Source organism: Pollachius pollachius (genome assembly GCF_949987615.1).
Source record: "Pollachius pollachius genome assembly, chromosome: 20".
NCBI classification, from domain to species: domain Eukaryota; kingdom Metazoa; phylum Chordata; class Actinopteri; order Gadiformes; family Gadidae; genus Pollachius; species Pollachius pollachius.
The window spans coordinates 9511527-9526006 of NC_136953.1; the positions used below are offsets into that span (position 1 = coordinate 9511527).

Genomic DNA, 14480 nt, shown 5'->3' on the forward strand with positions numbered 1-14480 from the left:
AAATTGTGCTAAAGCGGGAAACAAGCAATAACAGCTCAATTTTAGGGCCTCTCATTTGTCATTAAGACAGCTTTTTATTTTTCTGTACAATGAAATGGCCCCACGGATTGGGTTATCTGTGTCAACATTAAACACACCACTATAAATCAAAAAAGTTCAACCCTATTTTAAGAATAACAAATGGAAAGCACCGGTCCGCATAGCGCACCAGAGGGGGGGCCACCACTCCCGGTGCAACCGGGGCTACCGGGGCTGTGCAAGGGAGCCTTGTTGCTACTGCGGCTATTTAGGTCACTGTGCTTCTCAGTCGGTCAGGAGAGCCTCGCTCTGGTGAACCCCCGCTGCCCTCTGGTGGCATAAACGCTCCCTGCATCTTCTCCTCATCCACATCTTTCTGAATGGTTGTCAGTGAAATTACAACAGCATCATATCGGTTTTTGAATCCAGAATTAGTGATTCTGTCAAACCAAGAAAAAAAACAGCAAAAGCAACAGGACTTTGACTTATTTATTTACAAAAAAATGAAAAGCAAAACTACAATAGAAAACAAAGACATTTCATCCAGCCACACTTGAACGCACATGACGAAGCTGGCAGCGATTGCACATAATCAACGAGGATATGTGCACAAGCATGTTTGGAAAAATTAAAAAACCACGAACAGAAGAAGACGTCCTCGTGGCTTGTGTGTCAGGGTTGACCTGCAGTTAAAACGCGAGCTCCGAATCCCCTCCCTTGGCTAGAACTTGAACTCCTTGTATTTCTTGGCCCCTCCCCGGTTGTCCTGGGGCTGCGCCTTCCGTTTCTTTTGCTGTGAGGAGGAGGAGGAGGAAATAAAGGGTGTTGGGAGTAGAACAGTGGGATGGAAGGAGGGGAGGAAGAGGAATATATTATAATATATATTATATTATTGTTACTCTTGCGGAAAATCACCAATTGAATAAAGTTATTTTTGGATAAACCTGACTATTCCTTGTGCAAGGAAGAATTTTTACTTTAGGCAGCAGCAGTTTAAAGCAACAACCAATATAGAAATAAATTGGAGGCACATTTTCCGCTCATTACTCTTTTCACACACATCCTAGGAAAAACACTGGTGTATACTTCTGCTCCTTTAATGTACCAGAGGATTCTCCTACCCGCCCCCGGTACATAAAAGAAGCACACCTAATGTGTCACGAGGGACACCCGTTTGACCTACGATGACGCCTCTGTGAAAAGGGTAAATTATAGAAGATTAAACTGAAATAAAGAATGAAATAATTAACGATAAATCAAATCGACATTATGATGTAATAGAACGCGGTTTGCAAAAAGCAAAGGCTGCGATTGAATAAATACTATAGAATGATTTATTGCTTGTTTTGTGAATAATACAGAACATAAGGAACGTTAAAAATAAAAATTGCATACTAAATAGCAATCGCATCATTGGCCGTAATAATCGCTATTCGATTGTTTCCCCAAATCGGTGAGCCCCATTATAAAGCCTGACGACTCCTTCACCACACGCGCCCTCGTCGTTTCCCCTCGTACCTTCTGCTTGGCGGCGTGCTCGGCCACCATGTCGCTGAAGTCCTCCTTCTCCACCTGCGCCTGCTGCTCGCGCACGTGCTCCTCGTACTTCTGGGTCATGGCCATGGGGTCCAGCTCCAGCTCCTCAGGCGCCAGGGCCACCTCCACGCCCTGGGACTCCTGCCCGCCGCCCCCACCTGCCTTACGCGCTGCCATGGCCTGGGGGAGGGAGGGAGGGAGGGAGGGAGGGAGGTGGTTATGGTGGGATGGAAGGGCAACCACACTCACTTTGAAGTATTTCGAGAACTTCGAGGGAAAGTACTTTCTTTTTATCGTCTTTTTTTTAAGGGTAAAAAAGGTAGGGTCGTAAATAAGTGAGGATGTAATATAAATAAAAACATCACAGATGTAACTTTGAAAGTCCAATTTCAGAAGGAAAAAAAAAAAAAAATCGGTCAACATTCCGTTCAGTGCCTCTTGCCTGAAAGTGTTTTAATACAGAGTTCTACAACTAAACATATACCTCCCACTCTTCTGCAAATAATGTAACATATGTTTGATTATTATCCTATTTTATGTAACTAACAAAAACCAAGACGAGTTCCGAAGCAAACAGAGAACCCTCGCCAAAAAAAATGGATATCCAAGCTCAACCAGCCCACTCTAATGCTCTTAGCAAACCACAGCTCTGCCAAGCTAGTCTCCACAGCATGGCACCACAGCTCGCTCCTAGTCACAGGTACACGAGAGATTAGCCCTGGAATGTCGGGAATGTTCACTATCGATATCCGCATCGCACACTCACGCAAATATGTTCTCACACACACCCAAGAAACAAAGTGGAGTCGGATGTGTTGCATGTTCTGGCTTGCCACAGGGTATGTAGTTCCCACCCCCACACACACACACACACACACACACACACACTTACCGCCGAGATGTCGTATATGTGCGTGGATGCCATCATGGCCGCCCCCACAGCGCCCGTCCGCCTCTCTGGGAGCACGGTGAATAGCTGGGGCGTCTCGTTGCTATGGATACGAGCAGGAGAGAGAGAGAGAGAGAGAGTCGAAGGAGATCCACAGTGAGCTGGATGATGCTGGCGTCTTTAGTTCATGCATTATGGTCAAGTGTACCAAAGGAAAAGGACACCGTGTCCCTGGTTTGTCAGTTGGAGAACAGAAGGAAGGAACCAAAGTGTCCGACTTTCAATGTATATTACGATATTGACATTTCATTAACATAGGCTAAAACTTGTCGCTACTAGCCTTAAACAAGATAGTTGTACTATTGTTTCATTCTCTGGTAACTTTGGAAGAAAAAATCTGTTCTGAATGTAGTCTAATCTCATGCTAGAAATATGGCCTATTTCTATTTCTGGCTGCAGTTATGAGCTTAAGAAGTGCTACAAGAAACACACTGTCAACATCTCATCATTTGATTATGTAACCGCTTCCTGCCAAGCTCTGAGTGGTATGCACAAGAGCTTGAGATTGGCAATGAGACAGAAAACCAAAGAAAATGTAAGGACACTTGTTCTGACACACAACCCTGGGCATACTGTCAAAATAATCCATCTTTCACATTAAATATTTAGACTGATACAACTGGCACTAATAAAAACTATAAAAATAATATTTTGAGAGCAAAGGCTAAACACTACACATGAAACCCCTATAATTATTACTTGTGAACTCCCCAATACATCTAAACGTGAGTATTGGTGAAAAATAAACCCTGTATCATATCCAACAACATCCGGCTCTTCAGCAACACGTTCTGGGGCTGTAAACAGTACCCCCGACCACAGGAAGGGTCTTTGGAAGATCACACGAGGTCGTCAGTGAGCTCACCCGTCCATGGCCTCCTCGATTTTCTTCTTCCTCAGCTCAATCAGCTCGGGCGTCTCCATGCCGGCAGGGACGGACGACAGGCCTCCTGGGGTGATCAGCCCGCTGCAACACACACACACACACACACAGACACACACACACACACACACACACACACACACACACACACACAAACAGGATCACCATGTGTCCACATGGAAACAGCAGTAAGAATAGCAGGCCGATGATGATAGGATTGTCAGACCCCCATCAGACTTAGTGACCGCCAAATTCATACACCAGAGGAAATCCCAGCCGTTTTTCAATTTTTTGGGGTTTGATATGAATACTGGGGAGGACCGTAGTTGTATTTTTCATAAACAAACAACTTTATATGCACTGATTGATGGTCGGTCTATCCAATGGCGTCCAGAGGCCTTTAGGTCTGCAGGCGTTGATAATGCCTCATGGAAATCGAAAACGAGGTTTCATACTAGTACGCATTTAAGCAAATTGGTCTGTAAATGTCAGGCTACTTTAACGTGTGATCGAGGGCCAACTGTGGAGCATGTTTTCCCTTCGAGGGAAAGTACTTTCTTTTTATCGTCTTTTTTTTAAGGGTAAAAAAGGTAGGGTCGTAAATAAGTGAGGATGTAATATAAATAAAAACATCACAGATGTAACTTTGAAAGTCCAATTTCAGAAGGAAAAAAAAAAAAATCGGTCAACATTTCGTTCAGTGCCTCTTGCCTGAAAGTGTTTTAATACAGAGTTCTACAACTAAACATATACCTCCCACTCTTCTGCAAATAATGTAACATATGTTTGATTATTATCCTATTTTATGTAACTAACTTACAGTTACAGTGAACCTAACTCCTGTTCCGGACTCTGCTGTACCTGTCCGCCGGGGTAAAGAAGCCGGTTTCGTCGGGCTTCTCCTCGTCGCTCTCCTCCTCTTCCTCCTCCTCGGAGGACTCCTCGTCCGAGGGCTCCAGCTCCCCCCAGGGGGTGCGGTCCACCTCCTCCTCCTCGGCCTTGGCCTGGGACACACGGTGACACGGTCGTCTTTAACAACATGCCGAGCCAGAAGGGTCACTGGGGCGGCACACTTCACAGAGAAGGCCGGTTTTGTTTCCCGGCTGGCTGAAACCAGGAGAATCACTGTGGACTAAATTGTTTTACACTCTTATAAGTTAAATCGAGAGCTGTCAACAACGCTTTCCCACTGCGGGTTAGAATCTCACCCGGCTCGAATTTCAGCCCAATCACAGACAATGTTCACGTTGCTGCCATGTGCGGGAAAAAAAAAAGGTCCAGCAGTGCCAAAAAAGGTCAGGTCAGATTTTCTACGCTTTCCCCGCAATCACATCACTTTGTTCTTGCACTTTTTTAACCGCGACGAAGTATTGCCGAAGTATTGCCGCCCACTCGGGAGCTATTGTAGCGCTGCATTCCAAAAGAACCAACAACCCGTTGCTTCTATTTCAGAACCAAGAACAAAAGAGCTACGAGATGACGAACACGAGGGAGAAGGTGTAATTTGCATTCGACTGGTCCATTATAGGATGCGTGGGAAGTGACCACCACTGGCCATGATGCAAATGTAACTCTTACGCATTAAAGAGATTCAATGGGGGGGGAATTGACAAAGACACCAATGTGAACAATATAAGGTACATCATGAGTCCCCATCCCCTTTATACGAACCAGCCACGTCGTGACACCTATTTATAGTTTTTGTTGTCGGGCAGGTTCTGTGTGTCTGTGCGTGTCAGTGAGTGAGAGAGGTAGTCACCTGGAAGTCTCCGGCGTTGGTGCCAAACACGTCTCCGTAGAGGGGCTTGCCCATCTCGTCCACGGGCGGCTTCCCCCAGCCGCCGGCATGGTAACCAAACGTACAGTTCTGATTGGACGGACGGGAGACAGGAAGGAGAGAGGAGAAAGGTGAGACGTAGGATAATCAATGTTGGTTGGATGAAACTAAAAAAAAAACAGAAAAATAATGTAGAATGAGAAAGGAAGAATAGAGAAAACGATAAGGAGAACTATAAGGAGACGAAGAACAACAAATATAAAGCCAGAGACAGAATGATGAGGAGAAAAAGGAGGAAAATAAGGAGCGAAGGCATGAGGAGGAGAAGGATGGAGGGACTGAGGGCAGGGAGGACTCCTCCAGCCTGGTACCTCTGGGATGGGGGCGTTGAGGCCGGGGATCTTAAGGTTGGGGTACGAGGGCGGGGGTCCGTAGCGCTGCATGGCGATGAGCCAGGGTGGGGGCACCTTGTGGGAGTTCTGAGGACGGACGAGACAGAGTGGATTAAAAAGATATTCAAGAAAAAATCATTCAAGAGAAGAACGACCACATACACAAACCACAGGGCAACAGTCAATCTGCAGGTTTTAATAATTTAGTAGTTTAATAGTAGTAAAACTTTCGGCCACAGTCATATTTATTCATATTGATATGAAATCAATCTTGCAATTATACATAATACTAAATTTTTATGTTCAATATGGGATTTTTCATTAAAAAAGGGTTTGAAATACCCATAAACCATTTTGGTTTATGGGTATTTGTTAGTACTTGGGGAGAAATGAGATTAAAATGGGAATGATTCAGCAGTACTCACTGGTCCGACGGGCATTCCCAGAGCGATGCGCAACTCATCGGACAAATCCCCTGGCTTCTTCTCCTTGAGACGGGTCTCAAACTCTTTCCCCTGGAGAGAGAGAGACACACAGAGACAGAGCAAGAGAGAGAGGTTGAGAGGGAAGAACACACAGCATTGAGCAAGCGTTATTGTTGAAACATCATGCCTTCAAAATAATAGCGCGAAAGCCCCCGCACTTCCCAGGGCTGCCTCTGGAGGGTGCTGACGTGCTACCTCGTAGTAAAGGTCCCCGTGGATGGTGAGCTTGGGCTTCATCTGCCACTTGAAGAAGGCGTCGTGGAGCTTCTGGTAGTCAATGTCGATCTTGCCCATCTTGGGACGCACCTTCTCCCTCATCTTAGTCTTCATGGTCTTGGCATCTTCCTGCGAGGTGGGACGGGGGGGAAATTCAGTCTCTACCAAGGGTCCCGATCACTCCTGAACCCAATACTAATGAGAGAATTGGTAGCGCAAGCATGATAGAACGCAAAAGGTAGTTCCCCGTTTAATACGCCACCATAGACAAAAACACTTTGTCTATTCCGAACTCCAAACAAACTCCAAAAAGGCTTTTTGTATCCACATTGCATCTTTCGAGGCAAACAAAAAGGCCTTTGAGAGACCCAAATTGCTGACATTCATACTTCCGTCACATGCTCAATTCAACTAGGCAATCCTTAAAAATAAAAATAAAAGTAAGAAATACCTCTCAGGCTGTGCAATCAACAGAATTTCGTTCGCGATTTCTATTTTTGGGTCAAACGATCTCCAAACTAATATTGTCGAGTTGAAACAATCTTTTCTTTTATATATAGAGTATATTTATTTTAATCATTTAATGTTTAAAAGAAGTTGCAGAACAGCTATATACATATTTGTACATTATTTTCTATTTGAACATTGTCTATTTTTTAAGGGGAAAATTAAAAAGTTCTCCCGAGTATTTTTTGGGAGAGAAATGCTGAATAAATGCATCATGTGTTCAAACTCAAAGAAAATCGTTTGAATGCTCGTGATTTCAATATTGACTAAAATACCCCCCCCCCACCTTCTCCTGCAGCGCCTCCCTCATCTCCTGGATGCCGGTGCGCTTGATGAACTCGGGCAGCTCGAAGGGGGGCTTCTCTATGCCCCTCTTGCCCTGCAGGTACTTCCTCTTGAAGCACCAGTGGCGCGGCACCGGCACCGTGTTGCGCGTGGCCTTCAGGTGCACCAGCAGCTTGGGCTCCTGAGCTGTCACGTCGTGCATCTCCACCACGTCGGGGCGCGCCACCAGCTGGGGGGGGGAGGGAGGGAGGGTTAGAGAGAGGCGGACGGGCGGTGGTACCGGTGCTCCCCGACGACATAGACGGTCTTACTGATTAAAGTCAAATGCAAACCAAAGTCGATTCAAATCGAAGAATGTGCCCTCTCAATTCACCTTTCCATTTTTAAAGAGAAGTCTCACAGAGTAATGCGGAGGAATAACCGTTAAAACTCATTGAAATGTCTCTGATCAGACCAGGTGAGTGAGGGGGCGTGGCCGGGTCCCTACCTGCTTGAGCTCGGCCACCGTCAGTCTGTTCATCCTCCTCATCTTCTTCTTGGAGAGCTTGGACACGTCGGGCCTCATGTCCTGCAAGGAGCGGAAACCACAGCATCATCATCAACGCTTCGGTTCCACTCATTCCGTCCCTTCTCCTGTGAGGCGCACCGAGGAAGGTCTGAGAGTGGACGAACGGGACGCCCGCCGGCATTGTTAGAGTGCAGCGATGGCCGAGGGCTTACGTCGTCGCTGTCATCGCTGTCCTTCTTCTCCTCCTCGAAGCCCTTCTTCTTCAGCAGGTTGGCCAGGGGCTGGTCCGTCTTCTCCGGCTCCTTCTCCTTCTCCTTCTTCACGTCGTCCGTCAGCTGGCGACGGAGGAGGGGGGTGAGTTGTATACGGACATGGTTCAGAGGTCACACAGATGTGGTTTAGAGGTCACACCGACGGGGTTCAGAGGTTAACGGGACGTGGTTTACACTGGAGGGGGATCGCTCAGCCACAATAACCAAAAGGAAAGCCATCAAATATGAAACTAGTCCTGTTTAGCGATATTAAAATGAGATAAATAGACTTATACTTTATTGATCCCAGGGAAAATTCAAAGTCACATATCGAGGCCTCTCTCTCTCTCTCTCTCTCTCTCTCTCTCTCTCTCTCTCTCTCTCTCTCTCTCTCTCTCTCTCTCTCTCTCTCTCTCATCTCTCTCTCTCTCTCTCTCTCTCTCTCTCTCTCTCTCTCTCTCTCTCTCTCTCTCTCTCTCTCTCTCTCTCTCTCTCTCTCTCATCATTTAAAACAACAGAGCAGGAGCTGACCTTGAACGCCTCGAAGATCCTCTTGAAGAAGATGAAGTTGGGGTCGTAGATCTGCGGCTCCTCCGTCACGTACTCGATCTCCACCTCGTCCTCCTTCTCCTTGTCCTTCTCCTCCCCGTCCTTGTCTCCGTCCGCCCCGGGCTTCTCCTGGCCCTGCAGCTCCCTCTTCTCCTGCGCACGCTTCTTCTTGTTCTTCTTCTTGCGGTTCCTGCGCTTGCGGTTTTTCTGGAGGAGGCACAGGGGGACACAGTCAGGCTCACTTCCTGCACAAGTCCTCTTGTTGATGCAATAATCAACTGTTTTACTCAAGTATGGTTCAGCAACCGTTTACGCAACTTTATCTAGCATGTGTTCAATTAGTAAATGCGAAAATATTACAATAAAAATAATAAAAGCAGCATTCTACAGAACAACATTGGCCGGTTCTCAAGTTAAAACGTTAACCGGGCCTGGTGTGGGCTGGATGGCCCCAACCGCGGTGGAGGACCTACGTCTTTCTTTGACAGCTGGCCGTCGTCTTCGTCCGTCTCCGACATGCCCTGGGCGGAGGAGCCCGTCATCTCAGTGTCGGCTCCCTCGTCATCCTCCTCTTCCTCCTCTGCACAGGAGAAGGACAACGCCAACGAATTAGGACTTTGTTCAGCGGGACGACGCTATTGTCCACTGTGACTCTAGATAAAGGTCTTCCACTATTGAAGTATGGGGGAGGTTGTCTTGCGCTTCGCTCGGAGGCCAAAGGGTGGACCCTGGACTACATTGAGCATGGAACCCGTTACCTTGGGGCCCGGTACCGTGGGGCCCGGTACCTTGGGGCCCGGTCTAGGGCGTGCTGGGGGGGGCTGGTACCTGTGGGGTCGGTGAGCTGGCCCTGGCGCATCTCCTTCAGCTGCAGGATCTTCTCCAGCGCCTGGGGGATCTTGGGCCCGGCCACGCTCGACTCCTCTCCCTGCCAGCTCTGCAGAACCGGAGCGCAGACGCAGTCAGAGAGGAGGCAGCAACACACACACGCGCACTGAACAGCTACACTCAGGATTATGAAGCGGTAGGAATGTTAGGAGAGTACCGCACACGGGGACCTATTGCACGAGTCCCGGTCAACAAGGACCCACATGTTGGGCACAGTGTTTGCGAAATACACTCTCAAAGCCACTGTGTTTAAGTCATTTCAACACACACACACACACAGACGTTTGGAGGGCCTACCTCTCTGCCGTCCTCTCCGGGAGGGGGGGGGGACCCTCTGTCTCTGGGTGGGCATCATGCTCACCCCTGGGGGGAAGGGGCCCACGGGGGTCCATACCTACACACACACACACACACACACACACACGTAGGATGATGTCATGATTCGGCGGCCATCACTGACCCAAGCAACAGGTTTGATATGGTACAATGTGCATTTTATGTTATGAATCACAACATAGACGCCAAATCAATAGATTCAAATTGCATTAAATGCATGCTAGTCCATCCAAGCGACGATACAATCAACACGCCCATCGTGCGGACAGAACAGTGAGACAGCGATGCTTATAAGATTAAACATAGCGCCACACACACCTCTCATGGGGTTGCCTGGAGACATGGAGGACATCATGGGTGGCCTGGGCCCCATGTCCGGCCCCCCAGGGCCAGAGTGAACCTTGGCCATCTGCTGCTGCCTCTCATGCTCCAGCAGCACCGCAGCCTGGAGAGACGACGTTAAAGACCACCATTAATAAAACTATTATAACTCAACGTTAATACAACTATTAATATTAAAATCGCACCACCATTAATAAAACTATTACTATAACATCAGACCACTATCAATTACATTATTATAGCATTACATCACCATTTATAACACCGTACCACGTTGGCTCACTGTTTACGAAAAAGCAATGTCCCGTGGTGACAGGGTATCGATCGACAATCGCATGACACTCCCCAACAGAGCAGGCGGACATGCAGGAAAACACAGGCCTCCAAAACAGCATTAAAGGGGAAAGTAACAACAACAACCACCACGGTGTGCGCCCTGAGCACCGGTACAACCCTCTTGACCCCCTCTTGACCCCGGGGGGAGGTAGGGAGGCTGCCGATTGGCCACAAAGCACAACACCAAACTCTCCCGCTGCCTCACCCTCTTCTGCTGCTCCAGAAGCTCCTGCTCCTCCATGGTGCGGGGGTCCGCCTGCCGAGAGAAGACACACACATTCAACATTGAGGTACACAAGCACGGTTGAAATAGGGCTGGGCGATATGGGCCAAAATGAATATCTCGATATTTTTTTTACTATATCTCGATACACGATATATATCTCGATATATTTTGAATCTCCTCTAGAGCACATCATAAATGCTCGAATCAACCATGTCTGGCATAATGTTACTACGTGTTATAATAATTCGAGTATTCCTGAAACATAAGTCTGCATGTAGATTACATGAGACAACATATTGTTTAAACTCATTAGTGCTTTCTATTGGAAGAATTTAGAACTTGCACATAAGAAAAGGAAAATCACAGCAAGTTAGATTTACCAACACAGCATTTATTAAAACCGTTAATTATTTTCGAGCAAAAACAGAGCTCAGAGCCGTTTTTTGTTCCACATCTTCCTTTCGGTAGCCAAACCACTGCCAGACGACGGATCCTGTACTATTCTTTTTTTGAAACCAAATCCTCCGTTTCCATCATCTTTTCTCTCTCTCTCGCTGTTCTCACCCAACGGTAGGAGATGAGTGACCGGTCGCTGTTCTCACTCACCGGTCGCGTGTGTGACGTCACACACGCGACCGTCACACACGCGCGTAGAATCCTAGAATCTCGCGGGGGGAGTGAGTGTGTTTAATGCATATGAGTCTGTGAGGCAGAGAGCCACAGGAAAGAGCGAGAGAAGGGAACACAACGACTATGCCGGCGGCGGCGGCAAAAAGAAACATTACGTGCCAATTTGTATTCGATGTTCGCGACAGGGGCATTTTATACATCGCCTGGAGAACATCTCGCGATACATCGCATATATTCGATATATCGCCCAGCCCTAGGTTGAGACACACAAACACACAGCGCCTCCTTTCAGGAACAACAACAGCGCCTTCATTGGGCTGTACTGAAGGGCTGACGACGGCGCCCACGTTCACGCAACGCAACGGGGGTTACGGATCCGTTACGTCCTCACGGACCCCCTTGCGAGGGCCGGACGCGCGCCTCCCAACAATCGCAACCCTTTCCGTCGAACGCGACGGCGCAGCGAGGGCTGTGATTGGTCCGCTCGCTAAAACCCGACGCAGGACCGAAGCAGGTTGGCGACTGCGTCGACGCGGGCGCCTTGCGTTGCGTGAACGTGGGACCATGGGGGGCCCCTTCAGAGCCCGTGGCCGGGCGGCTCCACAGTTCCCTGGGCCCTCACCTGGTGCTTGGCCCTCTCCTCCTGCTGGATCATCATGGCGGCCCGCTGCTGGGCCATCTTCAGCTGCTCCTCCTGGGAGAGCCCCGGGGGCATGCGCATGCCGGGCGGCGGCGGACCCCCGGACATCATGCTCATGGCCTGCAGCATGCCCATACCCGGGGGCATGGGCGGCATGGGCATGGGCGGCATGGGGGGGAGCCCCTGCATCTGGCAGACAGACGGACGGACGAAGAGAGCATAAGACTGGGGGGGAGAGACCAACATGAGACTAGAGGGGGGAGAGACCAACATGAGACTGGGGGGGGGGAGAGACCAACATGAGACTAGGGGCGGGTAGAGACCAACATGAGACTAGGGGGGGGTAGAGACCAACATGAGACTAGGGGGGGGAGAGACCAACATGAGACTGGGGGGGGCGGGTAGAGACCAACATGAGACTAGGGGGGGGGTAGAGACCAACATGAGACTAGGGGCGGGTAGAGACCAACATGAGTCTAGGTGGGGGTAGAGACCAACATGAGACTGCGGGGGGAGAGACCAACATGAGACTGGGGGGGGAGAGACCAACATGAGACTAGGGGGGGGAGACCAACATGAGACTGGGGGGGGAGAGACCAACATGAGACTAGGGGGGGAAAGACCAACATGAGACTAGGGGGGGGTAGAGACCAACATGAGACTGGGGGGGGTAGAGACCAACATGAGACTAGGGGGGGGAGAGACCAACATGAGACTAGGGGGGGGTAGAGACCAACATGAGACTGGGGGGGGCGGGTAGAGACCAACATGAGATTAGGGGGGGGGGGAGAGACCAACATGAGACTGGGGGGGGGGGGTAGAGACCAACATGAGACTAGGGGGGGGGAGAGACCAACATGAGACTGGGGGGGGAAAGAGACCAACATGAGACTAGGGGGGGAGAGACCAACATGAGACTAGGGGGGGGTAGAGACCAACATGAGACTGGGGGGTAGAGACCAACATGAGACTGGGGGGGGCGGGTAGAGACCAACATGAGACTAGGGGGGGGTAGAGACCAACATGAGACTGGGGGGGAGAGACCAACATGAGACTAGGGGGGGGAGAGACCAACATGAGACTAGGGGGGTAGAGACCAACATGAGACTAGGGGGGGGAGAGACCAACATGAGACTAGGGGGGTAGAGACCAACATGAGACTAGGGGGGGGATGGGGGGTAGAGACCAACATGAGACTAGGGGGTGGTATAGACAGAGCATAACACTATAGGTGGTATAGACAGACAGAACATAAGACTAGAGGTGATATAGACAGACGGACAGAACAGACACTGTGCACTACGTTTGACAAAAACAGAATTAGACTAAGGTGGCATTGACAATGACAGACACAAGGATCAATCATACGAGTTAAAGGGTGGAGTAGGCACTTACAGACAAAATTTGACTAAGGGTGGTGTAGATAGACAAATATAAACAAATATTTGAGACCACAATGCAGCCCGATTTGTGTTGATGTTTTGCTCGACATTTGACTTCTTCGCGTATGGCCAATCTTTTTTACTCTTCACGGCATTGTCTGACCCACTAAAGTTGTGTATTACGGAGTCCTGGGTTACATATGGGGCAAGGTGTGACCATGTTTAGTTCATTTACCTGAGGGCCCATGGATTTATCATCGTTGGGTTTGCTGAGGAGAACCCCTGTCTGTAGAATAAAAAATAGATTATTGTTAACCCATGTGTAAGCCCCAATACTACCAGCTTTCTTGTATTTTTTGATAATATGTATTAAAGAATATATTAACGTATAACGTCACCTGACGGTTGCAAAGTGTTGCTACTTAGTGTGAGACTGAACTAGTATCTAATTCGAAATGAATTCACGTCATTGCACTGATATACCATTTTGCCAAAATGACTAGCCATCACTAAAACTTCTGCTCGATATAAGTTTACCTGGATCATGTATCCCTTGAGCCTATCGATCAGCTCCTCTCTGGGACCTGAAGAACAGAAACACAAGAACAAATGTAAACAAAAACATAATAACTTTGCTTCGGGCAATCTTGTGACGTTATTTAGGGGTAAATGTTAGTCCTGTATCACTAACTACATTATCTCCGCCGCAATAATAGCATGCAAGAAGGACGCAAGTTCGGCTAATGTTAACCACCATGGCTCTTATTTGGTGAGACAAATCCCACAATAAATCCAATTTCAGCACGCTTGGAAATGTCTTTATCTTGAATTCATATTAATAACTTGAAAATAAAGTCTCTCGGATTTTAATTTCACGTATCAGGGCCTGGAAGTTGGAACTTACCGCTTCGCATAGCTAGCTAATGTTGACATTGTGCTAATTGTGTTAGCTAAACAGCAGCTCTAGCGAGGCCTGTCTGTGTTTCCCTAGCTCTACTCACCCATGTTTGGTGCCCCCAGCTCCCCCAGTTTGGCTTGCAACTCCGGGTGGCTCCATGTGTTCAAAGCTACAATAGCAGACCCTAAATCGGACTGTAGAGATTCAGTGCCCGGTGGGCCATCGGATGCCATGTTGCACTTCTTTGAATGAACAACGACGGCGGCTGCGGACGACACGCGATCGACGAGAACGGGAATGTTTGTGAAGCATTATGGGAGAAACGACGGAATTGTGGGAAATGTAGTCCAAAACACAGCACGGTAGTTTTGCGAGTTTGACACTAGGTGTCACAATTTACACAGAACCTGAACCTCCTAGGCGCGTTTTTTAATGAACGTTTTAAT

At 48.4% G+C, this 14480-nt stretch overlaps 1 protein-coding gene across 1 annotated transcript; it reads right to left on the reverse strand.

Moving 5' to 3' along the window:
• Nucleotides 1–493: 493 nt before the first annotated feature.
• On the reverse strand, nucleotides 494–14316 carry sf3b2 (splicing factor 3b, subunit 2). The gene is given in 24 exon segments (XM_079758487.1): nucleotides 494–811; nucleotides 1537–1734; nucleotides 2447–2546; nucleotides 3369–3470; nucleotides 4248–4390; nucleotides 5146–5253; nucleotides 5535–5642; nucleotides 5981–6070; nucleotides 6236–6385; nucleotides 7050–7277; nucleotides 7536–7616; nucleotides 7769–7891; nucleotides 8339–8563; nucleotides 8830–8936; nucleotides 9185–9293; nucleotides 9542–9571; nucleotides 9573–9614; nucleotides 9616–9638; nucleotides 9899–10025; nucleotides 10464–10514; nucleotides 11737–11943; nucleotides 13372–13422; nucleotides 13674–13720; nucleotides 14138–14316. Coding segments are annotated over 24 exon segments (2652 nt in total). The 5' UTR covers nucleotides 14268–14316; the 3' UTR covers nucleotides 494–739.
• Nucleotides 14317–14480: the final 164 nt, after the last annotated feature.